This window comes from Ursus arctos, chromosome X (assembly GCF_023065955.2).
Source record: "Ursus arctos isolate Adak ecotype North America chromosome X, UrsArc2.0, whole genome shotgun sequence".
In the NCBI taxonomy this organism is placed as follows: domain Eukaryota; kingdom Metazoa; phylum Chordata; class Mammalia; order Carnivora; family Ursidae; genus Ursus; species Ursus arctos.
In genome coordinates, this window is record NC_079873.1 from 81,609,551 (window position 1) to 81,629,220 (window position 19,670).

The window sequence follows — 19,670 nt, forward strand, 5'->3', positions numbered from 1 at the left end:
ACCTTAGTTATAATAATGGATACTATAAAGGTGAAATAATTAAATAATATAATTAATAATAATATAAGCACAATTTATAATGGATGCACAGTAATTATACCCAATGAACAAAAGGTAAAGCATAGTACAAGTATTCCTGGAGATGCTTCCTGGGTAACTAATATTATAACATTATAATATTGATTTAATTACAGACAATATTATTGTGGATATGCTATAATTATGCCCCTTTTACCCCGGGAACTGTCAATACCCGGGCACAGTGACATACCATTAGCTCTTGAACGTTAACCTAACTGCACATAGTAACATTATGGAATGTCCTATAACCATACCCACTTCCGAGAGAGGAGAAGGCGAGGCCAGCATCCAGGGGAGTGAAACTATGACTATGACGCTAACACTACGCAGATGCAGACTGAACCTAGGAAGTGCTCTGAACCGGGCCATTTCCCTGGCGGGGAGGGCCGGGGTCAGCTCCGCAGTGGATGGCGCCCCCTTGAGCAACGTCTTGGTTTCGTCGGTGCTACAGCTACAGGTACTTACGCAGCGCCGCATCCCCCGTCACCCCACCCCCAGCCCAGGCACTGGCTTCCGGGCCCGGCCCGCGGCCCTCGGTCCACAGCGCTCGTCTGCACGCTCTCCCCGGAACGCGCTACCTTCTAGCGGTCGCTGAGGAGAGGCGCTCCACCGTGCCTGGGTTGTGGACGTTTCCTCCTCGAGGCCACGTGAGCCGACTCGCACTTCAGGTGCCCCAGGGCTGCCGTCGCCCCCAGTCCGGGAGAAGAGGAGCCGGGATGGGGAGGGGACCGGGCGGAGCTGCCGCTGGGGGCAGCGGAGGGAGAAACTGCTTCCCTCTTCCATTATCGCCCTTCCTCGACACCGATCTGGATGAGGCTGGCGTTCACGGTGCGGACCATGCACACGTTGCGAGTGGATGGGGATCAGATGCGCTTGGGGTATGGGGTAAGGAAGGGAAGTGTTCAGGGTCTGGGAGATGCTTCTAGAGATGATGTGAATGGGCGGAGGTTATCAAGCCCTGGTCATCCCTATGGCCAGTCCTGGAAACAGTAATTGCCCCCACCTCCAACTTATTTGAACCGGTACGTGAAGAATGTTGGCAGCCAGTGAACTAAGTGGGTATCTGAGGGAACGGCATAGGGCATAGGGCACAGCCATTGCAAAGGCCTGGAAGCTAGAAGAAGCTCTGCTGGTTTTATGAATTATCAGAAGGGCCCTAGCACAGACCAATTTGTGTCGACAAATAATAAAAATATTTACCAGCTAACACGGAAGTCTCAACTCTATTTAGCTGTACTCTTCCTTTTTAAGATAGTTACTTTATCTAATAAATGTTTATTTAAATGTATGATGATATTTTATATTAGACATATATTAGGATGAATCATTAAATTTTCAGTATTTAACTTTTTTGGTTTATAAAAACCGCAATTTCATATGATTCAAAAAATTATAGTCAACTAACAAATACATTTAGTTATAACTATTTTATTCTATAAATTATATTATGATTACATAAATATAAGGTAAATATGTCATATAAATATATGCAAATTTATAAACTACAAGTATATGCGGTATGTAAGAGTACATTTATAAATAATTTATAAAATATAAATATATGCAATCTTTAATAATATTGTAACATTCATTTTTATAATATAGCATACACCTTTGTATGTATGCACATATTTATCATATGTAATTAATATGAAAACATCATTTCTAAAATATTTCATAATGGCCCTTCACTGCCCTGAAATGAAATTTATAGGTAATATGACTTACCTCTGCCCCAAATTTGGAAAAAAAAAATTAATGACCTAACTTTATTATAAAGATGATATAAAAGACACTTTTCATTGAAATAATGTGCATTGTCATATGTAAACACTTGGGAAGTACAGTAGAAGAATTAATAAACTAGATATATAGTTATTAGGAATAGTAGCAGTAGTCAAAGAGGTAATGGAAAATACTTGCTGAGTATTGTCTGTGTGCGAGGTACTGTTCTAAGCATTTGAAGTGCACTGATGTATTTAATTCTTACAGCCCCCTGACAGTCAGAGACAGCAGAGGGTTTCCGTTATTTAGTTAGCTCAGCAGAAGGAGGGGTTTATGGTAGCCCAATGATGTGCTAAGCTTGTAAATGGAGAATGAAATAAGTTATCTAACGAAGATGAGTAAGCCCTAATCGGCACTTACTTTGGAGTCTATGTATCCTAGTTGACACAATTTGATTTGCAATAGGGACAACCAAGTGTAGAATTGAAGATGTGGGCCCTCCTTGTAACTTTTAGAACCTCACTATTTGATGAGCAGTTGTGTCTCTGCTGTGAATCAGAGCTCTCCCCATAACAGAGCAGAACTTCGACAGTATCAGAGGTCTCATCCTGAAATCTGTGTGGCAGCACATGGCATGGAAACAACTAACTTTGGGCAGAAAATGCCTGTAGACTCTGAAGTTTGCCTGCACTAAGGCTCTGTGTGTGAAAGGGGCAGTGTGTGCATCTATGGGGTATGTGCACACCTCTAAACACACTCTATTAGACCTCAGTTGACTGGAACCCATATCACAAGAGCCCTCAGTTCACTGGTTTTTATTCCTATATATACTATACTCCTCATTGTAAGACAAACTTTTATTCATCACAGTAATTTTTCTTCAGGGTACCTATTTATGTGTGCAAGAATCTACAAGTTGGAAGGAATAGGTTATATCCAGACGGGTTTAAGGTAAGGATGGGACTGTGTATGGTGGCTAAAGGGGACATTAGCTATAGCTGCAATGCTTTATTTCTTTAATAAAACAAAGCTACTGAAAGCAAATTGGAAAAAAGTTAACATTATTAAATTTGGATGGTAAAGTCATGGGAATTTTTAATATTATTCTTTTTAGTTCTCTGTAATTTTGAAGTTAAGAAAAAATCAAAAAGAATATTGCCAGAGGGATATTTTTCAATTTAGCACATTTGCAGATTGTCTTCTTGACCAAAGACTTCATCGACCATCAAATAATCTGTTTTATTGGTGCTAGGTTAGAGCTTGTCTAGTGTAATGCCTGCATTTCTTCTCAGAGTAGAAACTGACTTTCTCAGATGTCATGTATCTTTTTAAAGAGGCAGAGGTGGAATGAGAACCCAGGGTTTCTGATCTCTAGCTAGCTCTATGCTCTTTCCGTGCTGTTATGCCGTTTTCTTATACTGCCTTGGCATTTGGGTCTAGGGTGATGACCTTGAGGGCCTGACAAATCCTCAGTCAATCCAGAAAGATTTCAGTTTCATCATGATTCTTTACTTACTAAAGTAGAAAAGTGGATTTGAATGTTTTAGAAAAGATTTTCAACAATCCAAAGGTTAACCTCTAGGTAATGTGAAAATTAATTAACCAAAGCAGCTCACTCCATTCACACTTAATTGTGCAAGGTCTCATGGAATGAGAATATATAAAATGACATTCAGTAAGACCTACTAAGTGTCTGGTCCAGGAGGTGCTCAAGGAGTGATGAAATGAAAAAAGAAAAAAAAAAAACATGAGTCTCTGACCTTGACTAATGTGCCAATCAACATGGCAGGAAAACCGGGATGCCACTCCCAGCTTGACACCTGGGTAAGCTAAGCTCAGGGCATGACTAAAATTTGGTTGGGGCGGTGTGGAAGGTGGGAGAAATGGTATGAGGATGCAGACAGGAAAGAGCTGAGTGGGTAAGGGCCCACAGCATAACTGTTCCCTGACAAGGAGGGCTAGGCCAGGACTGGAAGGGAGGAGGTCAGCCTGTCAAGAGTAAGGCATTTTGATAGGATAGGGCCTTTGGAAGAGCTTGGGTGATAGAGTTGGTGATTTTAGCTGACTGACCAGGGGATTGTGAGTTCTGGAGCAGAAATGTGGCATAGAGTTTATTTTGTTATTCCTGTTTCTAGTGATGCTGGCTAATGAAAAGGTGGCAGTCATTTGTTCTTGTGAACATTGGGGTCTATCTTCTGACATTCTTGTCAGAGTTTGGATACATCACTGCTTTCTGTGGTGGGTAACAGCAGGAGGAATCTTTTTTCTTTAAAAGAGTTTATTTACTTATTTGAGAGAGAACAGAGTGAGAGAGAGAGAGAGGGAGAGAGAGCACAAGCCGGGGAGAGGGGCAGAGGGAGAGGGAAAAGCAGACTTTCCAATGAGCAAGAAGCCTGATGCGGGGTGCCATCCCAGGACCCTGGGATCATGACCTGAGTCGAAGGCAGATGCTTAAATGACTGAGCCACCCAGGTGCCCCCAGCAGGAGGAATCTTAAGGTCTTTGATAAATTCAAACAACTTTTGTGTTCAAAACAAAACAAAACAAAAAAAAACCCACAACTTTTGATTATTAGTAAAATTGAGGGGAAAAAACCCCACATAATTTCATCCCCATTCAGTACCTACTATGTACAATGCATTGGAATTTGTCCTAAGAATACAAAGTAAATGAGAGGCCCATCTAGCTGGGGAGACAAACACGTGGTGAGGGCACCACAGGGGAAAGAATTCACATGGGGCAATGAAGTACAGTTGCATAGGAGAAGTGGCGTTTGAAGCTGGATCTTGGAGGATTAGTAGGATCTCAATACATAGAACAGAGGCAAAGGGTGTTCTAGAGAAAGAAACCTGAAGAGCAAAGGCAGAGAGAAGTGAATGGCATGTTCAGGGAAGGTGAGTATTGACTGAAGTGTAGGATGTGTGGAGAACTGTGGGGAAGGGCAGAAACAATAGGCAGTCTAGGGTGAGCCAGGGGAGCCAGGCTTAGAGATGTGAATCCCGGGAGCCATTGCAGGTTTTGAACAGTGAAAGGACATGGTCATATACTTCAGAAAGATCACTTAGTAGCTGTTTAAAGAACAGATTGGAATGGGAAAGTCAGAAAATCATTTAGAAGGGAATTGCAATAGTCCAAACAAGATACGAGAAGGACCTGGACTTTCACATCTGTGAGGATGGAGAGGAAGGGAAGAATTTAAGTAACTTTTCAGAAATGACAAGCTTTAATGTCTTTTTGGGAGGAGCAGGGGAAGGTCAGTGGGAAGGGAAAGACAAGATTCAGGGATGATTTCCAAAGGTTTTGATTTGGATGACTGTGAACATGGAAGGCGGAGCAGATTTGGCATGGAATATAAATTTGCTGCCAAGGATCCTGGATTTGAGGGGGCAGCAGAAAGCCTGCTAGTGGGGTTGGCGGGCAGTGCTGATATCCCGTCTCCCACAGGCTCATTTGCTGCTGCAGCCTTCAAATTAACATCAGTGCATCTGAGAAGGGCTCCTGGCTAGTGACTAATTCCCAAGGAAGCTCTCATCAGGCTTAAGGTAAACAGGAGTTGAGGAGTTGGTTATAATGTTTCATGTGGCTTCACCTCCAGAACGTTAATTGAGGCTCATTTGTCGGGTAAAGATCTAAGGAATGATCTTGACAAAGTGTAGCACAGATCCTGTAATGAAAGGGAAATGAAAATGGTTGCCAGCCCATTATTAAGCGTAATAACTAGGTTGAAATGAGATGAAAGACTTCATTTAAGCAGAACTTTCCCATTGACGAATGGTAGGGGGTAAAAGTGTGAAAGGAAAGCGTATAATCCAATTCATAAAAAGCGTAGAAATGCTTTTTAAAACCTGAAGCGATAATCACTCATTGTATTTATAGAGCTGAAGTGGAGGATAGTTTCTGTATTGATGGATACTGATGAACAGATGAAATTTTTAAAATAAATTTTTTCTACTGACAGAACATTATTTAAAAAATAATGAAACAGCTCTGTCCATATTTCCAGGCTGGGGGCAAAGAGGCATGGGTCCAGCAGTAAGGGCACAAGCCATTTACTTCTTGGAGGGTTTGATTTCTTGTGCCTGGGGCTGTCCACTTGAGGCAGATAGTGTTTACCATGATGGGTATAAATGCAAAGAAACTTGTTGGTAGGTGTGTGTTTGGGGGAGAGCTGAGAAAGAAATAACATTTAACTCCCGCATTAAAATATTAATGTGGAGAATAACATTGTGTTCAATAATTATAATACATAAATACAAATGTTAAGATAAAAACAATCTATTCCTAGATTATGATTTTAGGAATTGGGTGATCATCCCTAGATATTTAATTTTAAATAAATCCATATGGGTCAGATAAAATTGATCCAAGTTTTAGATCTGATCTTCAGAGGTTAAATCAAGTACACAAATTAAGAATTCGTTACTCTGTAAGTACCGTGTGTAATTCATAGATAAATAATTGGCAAACATTATTTGATGGCTATTATTCCCACAATGGTTATTATTTGGGGATAGATTATCATTCACCTGGAAAGGTCTATTCTACTGGACAAACCTGTGCTCTTTGGAATACATATGACAATTTGGATAGCATCAAGCAAACCTTAATATTTTAATGGCTCATGAGCTGTGATGAGGAGTATAGGAGGCAATATATAAAACACGCAGTGATTAAGAACATAAGTTTTGGAGTCCAGCTCACCTGTGTTGGGATCCACACTCTACCACCACATCTTGTGTGAACTTGAGCAAGTCATTTGAAATCTGAGGTTTTTTTTTTTCTCCTCAGTAAAATGGGAATGGTGAGAGTCCCTACCTCCCAGAGTTAACAGGATAATGAAATGAGAAAAATACATGCAAAACACCTATCCCAGCACCCAGCTATTCTGTACCAAGGGCTCAATGAATGCCAGTAGCTGCTGTTGCACCTTTCTGTGCTTGGTCATCCACCTGCTGTATGTGAAACCTAATTACACATGTGTAAACTGATTAGTTTGAGCAAGAACTCAGCCACATGCTCAACTTGTGGCTCTCTCTCTCACCCACAGTGGTGCATCCCCAGTTGTGCTGTGTTCCCTCCCCAGCAACCAGTGGTTGGCAGATAGTGATTTTTCAGTTTTAGAGGTTAGGTGGGGAAATATGACTGCTACACAAAAAAACTTGGACAGCTCCCCCTCTAGTGGTGATTTGATGAATTGCCCCTAACAATTGCCCTGTTGATCACAAATAGGAGAGCTGGCTGTAAAAATGAAAGATATAGCTGACATAGTTAAAAGAAAACAGCTTGTTTAACAAATGAATTTATTAATCACAAACACGTAATAAACTAGTACCAGATGTACATCTGAGGCAGAGGACTTAAGTTGTCATGAATATCATCAAGATATCTGGAGCTTGCATATTTTCTACTGTGCTAATTAGCCATTTTACCTAAACAGATTTCTAATTTGGGGTAAAAATCCAGAAATGCCATTTCTAAACATAGCTATATATCCTACTCCCCCAGTAAAAATTGTAATGTATATAGCCTCTAGAGTCTGTAATTTTACTGTACACAATATTTTTTTCTAAAATAATATAAAATTATTGTTGATAACAACATCTTATCCTATTTTAGGGATTTATAAACTTTTCTCAGAGCTTTGTTTTCACAGCAGGTAGGTATAGCAGGTTTTCCTCTCCTGGTTGTATTGAGGAGAAAGCCAAGGCTTATCTATAAAGAGGCTAAATAGGTTTTCTTTTGTCACCCAGGGCACTTCCCATGGGATTGTATTAAAGTTTACCCCTAGGAGTCTCCTCTTGGCAAAATAAATTGCGTGGATACTGGTATGTCCCTTTATGTGCTCATACACTTCTTTTTTTTTTTTCCTATTTGAATCTTCATGTCAGATTTCCCAAGAACACACTTGTTTCGCAGATTGTAATGAAAATGATTAAAATAGAGACCCAGGTTTCTTAAATTTTTTTTAAAAGATTTATTTTTAGAGAGAGAGCGTGCGAGAGTGAGAGCGTGCATGTGCAAGCAGTGAGCAACGGGGCGGGGCAGGGAGAGGCAGAGAAGCAGACTCCCTGATGAGCTGCGAGGCAGCCATGGGGCTCCATCCCAGGATCCTGAGATCATGACCTCAGCAGAAATCAAGAGTCAGAAGCTTAACCCACTGAGCCATCTAGGCGCCCAGAGACCTGGGTTTTAAAGAAGTGGCTTTTTTTTTTCTCCATTGTAATTGTTTTGGATAGCTCAGATATTAAAGCATTTCTGCCAACAAGACTAAACTGAGAGTAATAACTTTGTGAGCCTTACAGAAATGTAAATCAAGGAAGTAGAGTGAGAATCTAAAGAAATACAGTTTTTTTTGTTGTTGTTAATACTTGAATTGCTATTCGTAGGACTTAGGAGTAAACAGAGAATGGATAATTTAGAAATAGGAGGTATTTTCTAATGGAATGACAGGAATATTTATAACCATATTGAGTTACTGTGAAGCAGAGAACAGGCAGCATTCACTCACACTTTTGATGAGCTTGTGCTGTAGCAAGCTTCAATCTGACTGTAGAATTTCAGTTTTGGGGGAAAAGTGTTTTCCTTCTTGTAGTGCCTCTATTACACTTGTGGCTGGTCAGTGAAACCCAGTTTTCAAATCACCTGTGGGAGAAGCTTGTCTGTCCAGAAACCACTTTTCTCAGGAGCTCTTTGGGGGCGAACTTAAATGGGTGTGACTGGAGTTGTAAACAGAATGGGGCTGGATCACTCTGGATTACAGGCCTGTGTGGATGAGATCAAGCTAGCAGGTTGGCTTCCTCTGTGGGCTACTCAGTTCCACTATGTCCCCAACCTGGCCATAGTCTGCACCTTTGTCAGCTGCATCACAGATCCCTATTTGCCAAATATGTATAGAGTGTCAACATGTGAGGGGCCCTGAAAGTGTGGCATATTATTGCCAACTCAGTCTCAGGATAGAAATGTGACTTGCACTGGTGACTTCTGGTGGTACCATCTTTGATTCCTGCAATGACCTTGGCTAACTGAATTGTATGTGACCTTTCTCCTCTTGCTGCCTTTTTGAGACTCTATCACACCTTTCAGTGCTTCTCTCTTAACCTCACCATTTCGGTCCTTTCATGCTGCCTAGTCACCTGACTTTCCAGGTCTCTTATGGCCGTACATCCTTCTTAGTTGCTTCACTACTCCCAAATCTAAAAAAACGAATGTACTATATCATATTCTATCCCCTCTTGACCCACCCTTGGTTTGTTTACCTAGGAATAGAAATCCAGGAGAAGCAAGTCATACCATCATGTTGGAATCTAGTAGTGGTCCAATACTCTCTAGATATAAGACTATAATTCCTCAACTCATGGGAATGGATTTCTACTGAGGAAAGTTCAGTGTGGGAAAATATTTGGTGGCAGATGGGCCTTCACAGATCCCTGGTATCATACCCTTTGTCTACTTTTGGGGAAGATTCCCTCAGGTTTCTTGAAAAACCTTATATTTTAACCTTGTATTGTGACTACTAAAGGAAAAGAATAAAGGGGATAACATTCAGAAATTGTTTTCCCCATTACTGGAGATCTGTTTTCTGCCTATTGACTACCTTATAACTAAATACTTCCTCTCTGCTAGCTAAATAAGAGAACAGAGGAAAAGGAACTATGAATCTATTAAATCAAATACATTTTGCTCAAATAGTACTTAAAAGGAAATGAATTCTCAGTATACTCTCAAGGTCTGTATGATAAAACTAATTGTAAAGGCAATTAAATGTCTTCAACTGCCTTTGAGCATGATCTTTGTATCTCAGGAGCAGATATTTTTATTATCTTCAATACCAACCATGTACTGTCACTACTGGGCCAAACCAGCCTGTTAACATTGTAAAAGCGAGATTATACAACAGATTGTTTAAAGGAGGCAACTAAAGGGATTTAGGGAATAAATGGAAAAAACATTCCAAAAGCTTTTTTTCCCTATTAAGTAGGTAATTATAGAAGTTGAAGCTACTTTGCTAAGCCAAATTTGTTAATTCAAAAACACTTGCTGTGCATCTTAGGGTTAGGGGAAAAAACTGGACTATTAAAGAGTCTTTTTAAATTATCCCCAGGTTCTTGTTGTTGATGCATGGGAACAGTGTCACAGACAATACACAAAAAGGAATAATATAGAATTCATTTAAAGATGATACAACAATAAATATTAAAATCACATTTAATCCAGATATGGATTGCCATAATTTACCATGACCCAGAAAGTTTAATGCAGATTTCCGCCCTCTATTATTGACAGTTATGAGAGTGACACATGACAGGTAAATGACCGATACCGGGGAGTGAATTAAAAAAGCCCCCCAAGAGATAGCTAGTCATAAGTCCATACTTAGTCTAATCCAGTTGTACCTCCTTGGCTTCAACAGTGCACAGTGGTCTTCAAAATCCATAGTGGTGAATCTGGTGCCTTCTGAATCCTCAAAGAAAGTTCAAATGCCTTTCGCTATAAATTTAGAATGAGTTATTTATTTGATTATTAATTTATTTCCAATGAATATTTCACATACATAAGAGGATTTGAGATAGCTTATAATAAAAGCCCATATGTAGCAGGGCAATAAAAAATGAAGTCAGAAAGAGAGATCAGAAACCACAGAGTTCAAAAACATTCTTGGCCTGCAGACCCCTTTGAAGATCTATTAAAGAGCTGTGGAATATCTCCCCAGAAAATTATAACTGTGCAAAGAGGCACAACAACCTTGAAGTCTACCCAGGCACCCTCCCTCTGGGTGTCCTTGAAACCTAGGTCAAGAAACCTTGTATAGAGAAAGCAAAATCTTAAGGTAAGATAGTTATTGCATTTGGGGGTGCCTGGGTGGTGCAGTCGGTTAAGCGTCCCACCCTTGGTTCTGGCTCAGGTCCTGATCTCAGGGTCATGAGATCAACCTGGAGTTGGGCTCTGCGCTCAGCATGGAGTCTGTTTGAGATTCTCTTCCTCTCCCTTCCTTGCTCTCTGCCCCTCCCCTACCTGCTCTCTCTCTCTCTCTCTCTCTCTCTCTCTCAAATAAATAAACTTTTAAAAAAGAAGATAGTTATTGCATTTGAGTATTGCATTTAGCCCTGAGCTTCCTGTCAACTGAGGTTGAAAGATAAATACACTGGGCTACAGAGTTCTCAACATCTAAAAAAGGAAGCAGATCAGTTTACAAAATTATAAGTGAAGCATATAATTTTAAAATGCCAGTGTTTATACAGTTTATGAAAGAATTATTTTATAAAGAGTAATCAAGTAATATAAAGGGATATAGCATAATTTGATGAAATTCTTTGAAATTAAGTAATTGGAGGTAGACTATCTTTGTTAATTGTGTTGATTAGCATATTAAATTAGCCAGTGTATCCTTTCCAACCATTCTGGAAAAGAGGGAATTTACTGTATATGTTTTTCTTTAATGGTAGATTTACCCACCTAATATTATTTGATTAAAGCTGACATTAATATAATATATTCCCATGAGCAAACACCAGCTGAACAACAAGGGAGGCCTTAGGGTATAAAAAGAAATCGAACTGTGATTAAATATCTGCTATTAATAGGTCATACCATGGAAAACTGGCATATAGATAATGGAAAATAATCACTTTAGGTGCCTACGGCTTCCAACTTTTCTCAAAGGCAAATAAATAATATAGTCATTCCTGTCACAATTATAAGCAGAGGCAGTATAAAGTAGGAGTTAAGAACACAGTCTGTAGAATCGAGACTGGTTTTCTACCACTTCTTAGCTGTGCAACCTTGGGCAAAGTCACTGAGCTTCTCTGAGTCTCAGTTTCCTTGTCTGTAAAATAAGAATCATAAGTGAATCTCAGGGCTGCTCCTAAGCTGTACAAGGGTCCCCTGGAAATATTTCTTTTTGGGGGCTCCTGTCCAAACAATTTGAGTCACCTATAATCTCCATGTCAGTGTCATCCTATCAGTCCAATCTCACACAGTCCTGTGAAGCAAATACCATATGACTGGCAGATATGATCCATTCGACAGGCTACTCTGCTGGAATTGGGACCTAGTGGTGGGGCCCCAGGACAAGCACATAGGCACTAGTGCTGGAGCTCCTTGGAGGATCCAGTCAACTGCATGCAGAAGGTTACTGTAGAGGACTGGAAATTCCCCGGAGGCACAGAGCCAGACTAGGGATCCTGCTTGGCAGGTCTAAGGAGGATGCTATGCTGGTCTATCTCAAAGGATCACTGGGAAGATTAAATGAGGTAATCTATGTAAAGCACCTGACCTGCAGATTCTGTGAAGCCTGGCTCACAGTAAGTCCTCAGTTCATGTTGGCAATGATTGTTGCTCTTATCATTAGTATTAACAGTGCTCACTGCATTTCATGCCCAATCTGGTTTTCTTTCAGTGGATGGCTGCATTGACTGGTCAGTGGATCTCAAGACATACATGGCTTTGGCAGGTGAACCAGTACGAGTGAAATGTGCCCTTTTCTACAGTTATATTCGCACCAACTATAGCATGGCCCAGAGCACTGGGCTCAGGCTTATGTGGTACAAAAACAAAGGTGATTTGGAAGAGCCCATCATCTTTTCAGAGGTCAGGATGAGCAAAGAAGAAGATTCAATATGGTTTCACTCAGCTGAGGCACAAGACAGTGGATTCTACACTTGTGTTTTAAGGTGAGTGCCGCATGAAAATATTGCTCAGTACCATAGCTGGTAGTCTTTTTATTGGGCCTGGAGTGTGTGGAGGTGTTGCTCACGTTATATAGTGGATATATTCTTGAAAGGTTGCAGTGTATGTAGAACTTTAATAAATTAAATTCTAATTATTTATTGGAACTAGACAGCAAATTCTTATCAAATTTTCAGAAAATGGGACTTTCATTTACTGTGTATGCTCATATAATTTAGAAAAGTTTGTGGTTCATTTCTTCCTCAACCCCACCCCTCCCTTAGGGTCTTATATTAACAGTTGTTTTTTCATAGAGCCAGTTGGCTCAATGATCTTAACATCTGACCATGAAAATGGCCTAAAGTATCATTTAGGCCAAGGTCCCTCTTTTTTCGTTGATGGAAAATGGCTTCAGATGCTGCTGGGAGATCTCTTAGCAAATGAGCTACTGTTGAAATTTTTCACAGAATTTGCAACGTGAGCTTGAGTCCACTGTATCTAAATATTCAACATTGAGCCCTGTAAACACATGGTCATCCTGAGTTCGTAGGTGCTTTACAGGGAAGATACCACAGATAGAATTCATTCTTGCAAGAAGTTTACTGTGAAAAGCAATCTGTTTTATACTTAGGGATTCCACAATATGTCCTTCCTTTCCCTTCTACCTGGTGCTAGGATTGAGGGTCTAGAATCTCAGACAGAGACTGCATTAGGTATTGAAGTAGATAGCTGAGATGAACTTTAAACCATTTTTCAATTCTGCCATTTTGGGAGTCTCTGATCTTGCTCACCAGGGACCTACACTCTATTATTTGATTTTAACTTCTTGGAAATGCAGACCCTTCCTATTTTTGTCTCCTGTGGACTTTGATGCCAAAGCTGTGTCACCTCTTCATCAAAAGCACTTCGAACCTCCTGGTGAGGCCTCATTGTTCAAAAGGCCAAGAGAACAAGGTGGTGTATAAATAATCTTCTTGATGCTCTAGGCATCACTTTTGTACTTGTGTGTTTTGAGGGGGGAGTGTTGGGGAAGCAACTAGTGAGTTTAGTTTCTGTTTGTGGTGGGCAAAAACTCCAGGATATTGGCAGAAATAGCAAGCATTCTCATCACATCCTTAGCAATAATCAATATTTTTACCTACTTGGGCATCTCTTGGCAAAATTGAGAAAAAAGATGGTAATTCAGCTTCAGTGACTGACACTATATTTTTAGGGTGCTGCTACACTTTTCCTGCTTACCTCCTCTCCAATAGATCTCTTTTCCTCCTTCTGATCCATTTGCTTTTTTTTTTCACAGATTTAACATTTTATTTGCAAAGCATCAGTTCACTATATAGATGCTCTATACTGATAATGAATAACAAATTAATTATTGCTTATTTTCCCTGCCCTGCTTATATCCTCAGACTTGCTACCCTCTCTTTTCTCTCCTCTAACCCCATTCTCCTACTCTGAGCAATGTTAGTAATCTGGTGTGTATCCTTGCATACTTTCTCCCTAGTCTTTGAAAAAAATATATACATATATATTTATGGGGATTTTTTTCCTCATTGTTCTACAAAGTAAAAGAAGTGTTACGTATTTCTCTGCATTTTCTTTTCTTAGTAAAAATATGTAGTGGGAATCTTTCCAAGTCAATAGATAGAGAGTTCACTCATCCTTTCAAGTATATAATATTCTGTGTTGCTTAATAGTCTGATACCAAAATTTAGTCAATTATTTTCCTATTTATGTGCATGTATTTTGTTTCCAGTTTTTTGTCACTATAAAATGTATTGTAATAAAAGACCCCTCCATTTGCTTTTAACTACACTTATAAATTTTAGAACAGTTTTAGATTTACAGAATTATTGCAAAGATAGTATAGTAAGTTCCTGTATGCCCTACACCCATTTCCCCTATTATCAACATTTTACATGATTATGGAACATTTGTTACAATTAATGAACCAATAGTAGTACATTATTATTAACTAAAGTCCACTCTTATTCAGAATTCCTCAGATTTTCCTTAATGTCTTTTTCCTATTCTAGGATCCCATTTGGAATAACACATTACATTTAGTTGTTAGGTCTCCTTAAGTTCCTTTTGGCTGTGGGAGTTTTTCAGACTTTCCTCATTTCGTATGACCTTGACAGTTTGAATAGTACTGTTCAGATATTTTGTGGAATGTCCCTCAGTTGCGATTTATCTGATATTTATTTCATGGTTAGATGGGGTAATGTGTTTTTTTGGGAAAGACCACAGATGTAAAATATTCTCATTATCATATCAAGGGTACAGAGTTTCAGTATGTCTTATCACTTTTGATATTGACCTTGATCACCTGGCCTGAGGTAGTATTTGTCTTTCTTAACAGTAAAGTTACTTTTTTCCCCTCTTTTTTCATACTTTCCCCTTTGTAAGAAAGTAGTTATTCACAGCCCATAATTAAGGAGTGAGGAGTTATGCTGAACCTCATCAAGGGCAGAGTAGCTACATAAAATTGCTTATAATTCTTCTGCATAGAATGTTTGTCTCTTTACTCCTATTTATTTAATTGGTATGGACTCATGGATATTTATATTATGAATTAGGTAATAATCCAATGCTACTTTATTTTCTAGCTCAAATTCTTCTACCTCTGCCCATTGGGAGTTCTTTCAGTTGGCATTATCTGTCCCTTTGAAATAACCTCATCATTGTGTGTGTGTGTGTGTGTGTGTGTGTGTGTGTGTGTGTGTGTGTGTATTTTCAGCATTTCTTTATATTTCAGCACTATAAGATGCTCCAGGCTTATCTTATATATTTCCTGCCCCAGTCCTAGTCCTGCCCCACCCATTTTCCCAAGGATCCCTAATTCCTTTTAATGGAGAATGGCATTAGAAACCAAAATTTCCATGCTAAGTATGCTCCTTGAGACTGGCGCGTGATTGCTTCTAGGGCTTCTCAGTTGACAGCCTATTTGTTTTTAAACGAAGCCTTATAGTATTTCATGCACAAGTGGGATTTCCCAGTGTCCCTGAAATCTTTTCCTATAGGTGGCCTTCTCAAGTACACATCAGATTAAGTTTGTATCTATTGTAGATATCATCTAAGTCAGTGGTTCTCAACTCACATGTAGATCAGTAGAAGAGAAAATGATATCACACTGAGCAGAGGCTTAGATTCATGCAGTAAATCTTTTATTCATGCAATAGATCTTAGGGAGTGATTGGGACTGACAGGGTGGGTGAAACTTTACCTCATGTGTGCCTTGGTAAGAAAAAAAAGTTTGGAAACCACTATTCTAAAGGAAGCAACAGTTTTTTTGTCAACTCAGAGATAGAGAAATCTCTTTCAGAATGGCACAAGTGATGTAGCTAGCATTTGGCTGTGTATAATAAATATGCTTTTCAGACCTAGTACTGGCCACTGACTCCAAATATGTGCCAAGTGAGAAATTCAGTCCACATAGGTGATTTTATGCCATTGTCAAGAGAGTGACATTTATGGTGAAAAAGGCTCTGAATTTGACAATGTCTGTATCCAACCTAAAATTCCCCAATTTGATACCACTTTAAGGTAATTATGGATGATATTTTTCTATGCATTATTAACCTCATTAAAATTAGTCTATTGATTTCAATGTGTTTAAAAATGCAGATATGAAATATTTAGTAATATTACCCACCCATTTGAATCATAGCAAGAAAAATTTACTATTTGTGATCTTTCTGTAGCCACTCATTTTTGTGTTTTTTCTTTGGCCAGTCTCAAGAGTGATTAGTTGAATTTCTTAGCATGTTAGTTAAGGGTTATTGTAATAGAGAAATGATGGAGAAGTGAGTCATATTTTGAGAGGCAGTGCCAGTCCAAGAACTACTGTCTCCCCTGCTTCCCACCTGAATCTTTTCAGTGGAAGCACTTAGTAGGATAAAAACGACGAGAGTAATCTTATTTGACAAAATCCCACATATCACTTTGCCAACAACTTGGAACAAGGGATGACTTAAGCTGTGGATGAAGACAGATATATTTATATAATCCTGAATTTAATTCATAAGTAATGAAAAGAATGATTATCAAACATCTGTAGAAACCTGAGTGTTTGGGTATCACAATGGCCGAATGAAGTGAACCAGGTATAGGTTCAAAAACCATTATGACCATTTACCTCTCCAACAAAGTAAACAGAACAAGGAACTCCTTTCTTAAATGGGAATATAGTCCAACTATTTTTGGCCTTCAGTAATCATTGAAATAAATGAGGTTCTCAGAATCTGAATGTCTCACAAAATCTTTCTAAAGGGTTCCTTAGTGCATTTATCCAGTCCTGGGGCATGACATTTGCCTTGCTATTCATCACATTTTAGTGATTATTACTCCAACAAAACAACATCAGAAAAGTTGAGGGAGTAGAGATACTCAAAACAAGAAATGTAGCATGTTGCTAATTATTGAATTTGTACATTGAGTATATGAGGGTTCGTTATATTGTTTTTATTTTTGAGTATGTTTGAAGTGTTCCACAATGAAAAAGAAAATAAATAAATACACATGCACAGTAATTTTACCTGATTTTAATGGCCCTTAAATGATCCTGACATGTAAGTGCCTATGCAGTATATAGTAAACAAGTTTTTTATGTTAGTCAGCAAATATTCATTGAGCATGTACAGTGGGCTTCACTTTATGTCATATTGCAAGGAAACCTGTCTTTAGAAAACAACGTAATTGTCATAGTCTACCTAAGACACTAAGAAATATGTTTCACCACCTTTCACCCTCCTACCCTATTCCCCATTATGGTTACCAAGAGATTATCAGACAGTGAGCATTTCTCATAATTTAATTCCAACTTAACTATTGACCCTTGAAAAGTTAGGTGTCAACAAGTAACTTGCTCAGGTACCAGCTTTCAGGAGAGAAGATAGTTTCTAATGGGACAAATGAGAATCTGCATCTTATAGAATTAATTGAACTCAGAAAAGATCAAGATTGTATAGCAGGGTCTTCAGAAAGAGGCGATGCCTTCTCTGGTCTGCATAGGCTAAAGTGTCATGGAATTAGTCATCTTTTCCACCTCTTTTTGGATATGAGCAGGAGTCCCTGGTTTAACTTATTTTTTTCTAGCAAGTATGCATAAAGTAACACATATATAACATGAAAAGATTAATATTTCAACCTCCAAAACTTGATTATATATATAAATATATATATAAATATATATATAAATATATATATAAATATATATATAAATATATATATAAATATATATATATAAATATATATATAAATATATATATATATATATTCCATCCCTTGAATCATTATATAAACTTCAGTGACTTTCTGTTTTATGATTATTTTGCTAATATCAAGGTTTTAATCTTGCAGGAATTCCAAATTCGAAATCTCTTCAGGGGCTATAAAGTAGGTAATGTAATGATTGTGGCAGGCCATTTGAAACATCATTTTAGGACATTGAAGGGCGATAGCAATCTCCTCAGTAATCTCATTTTTATATTTCTAGTCTTGCCACTACCTCTAGCTCACCATTTCTGTACCCTAATTCCAATAATCTACTGACTCCCCAGAGCTGCAGCTCAGTGATCCCATAATTTTTTTCACTGTTCTTTGCTCTTTTCCCGCCTAGCTTAGTTGAAGTTTCATGACCAGTATTTATAATCACTACCATATATACCCTCTTGATTTCCTTGACCCTTTCTCCCTTCATCTTACTTGTGAAAACCATGACACTGTTTAAACCAACTCTCCATCTGTGCTTGTACCTGCATCCCTGCAGCTGAACTTGACTGAAGGGAAATATATAATAACTTTGACCACTCTCACTTTAAATTCATTATCATAAACCTCAAATGGACCCTTAATATTGCCAAATAGTTTTACTATGTATTCCTAGTCTTTTCAGTCTCTCATCCTCCTAGATGACTTACATTGCCCTCCTCAAACGTCGAACATCTCCTCCCCTTGCTTCCCATTTTACTGAAACTAGTCGTAGCAATTAGGAGAGAACTTCCACTATATTCATCCACTGACTGGCATCTGTACCTGCATACTCTGCCTTCAAGTCTGTTATCATTGATGGACTGGACTTGCTGCTATGCGCTTCACTTGTGCATTAGATTCTGTCCTTATTTGCCTACTCAAGGAAATCAGCTGAGAATTTCTCCCATCTCTCTCCTATGTCATGGAATTTTCTATTTCTACTGGATCATTTCCATCAGCATACACATAGGTCAATATTTATGCATCTAGAAAAGTCTCCTGGTTGGCTCAGTCAGTTAAGCATCTACCTTCGGCTTAGGTCATGATCCTAGGGTCCTGGGATCTAGCCCAACGTTGGGCTCTCTGCTCAGCGGGGAGTCTGCTTCTCCCTCTCCCTCTGTGCTCTGTCCCTCTGTGTTCTCTCTCTCACTTTCTCTTAAATAAATAAAAAAATAAAATCTAAAAAAAAAGTCTTCTCAACTCCACTTCCCTTGTCAGCCACTGCTCATTTCCTTGCTTCCATTTGTAGCAAAACTACTTAAAAAAAACCAAAAACTGCTGTCTTCACTCAGAGTCTTGAGCTCCTCTCCATTAATTCTCTATTAAACCCATCCCAATTAGAATTTTACTTTCACTACTGCACCAAAATTGCTCATATCAAAGTCTTCAGTGCCTCAACGATGCTAAATCCAATGGTCAGGTCAATTGGCACTCCTTCTTTTACTTAATCAGTGCACTTGGCACAGTTGATTACCCCCTTCTTTTTGGTATATGTTCTTTACCTGACTTCCAGAGAATTACACTATCCTAGTTTTCCTTCTACTCTATCAGTTAACCTTTCTTAAGTTCTTTTGCTGGTTCCTCATAGTCCCCCTTAATGTTAGGGGGCCTGGGGCTTGGTCTTTAGTTTTTTTTTTCCATCTCTAGCCATACTTTCTCCTTCCATGATTTGTTTATACGGTCTTACAGTTCTACATACTATCTGTACACTGGTAACTCCAACATGTATACCTTCCAGCCCAGATCTCTCTCCTAAAATACAGAATCTTTTATCCGGTAGACTTTTCAGCATCTCTGCTTGGTGTCAAAACTAATATGTCCCAAACTGAACTTCTGATCTTCCTCCTGTCTTACCACAGGTCCCTAGAAAATAAAACATGAAGCAAAAGCTAATGTGTATTAGGGAATATAATCCCAAGGACAAAAGAAAGAAGGAAAAAGGAAATGAG

General features: G+C 38.9%; 1 protein-coding gene across 1 annotated transcript in view; it reads left to right on the forward strand.

Moving 5' to 3' along the window:
• The first annotated feature begins 544 nt into the window (after positions 1-544).
• IL1RAPL2 (interleukin 1 receptor accessory protein like 2) overlaps positions 545-19,670 on the forward strand; it is a 562,461-nt gene continuing 543,335 nt past the window's right edge. Inside the window, exons 1-2 of the mRNA XM_026488169.3 lie at positions 545-966; positions 12,203-12,476. Coding sequence (XP_026343954.2) covers positions 798-966; positions 12,203-12,476 — 443 coding nt within the window. The 5' untranslated portion in view covers positions 545-797. The remainder of the gene's footprint in view (positions 967-12,202; positions 12,477-19,670) is intronic.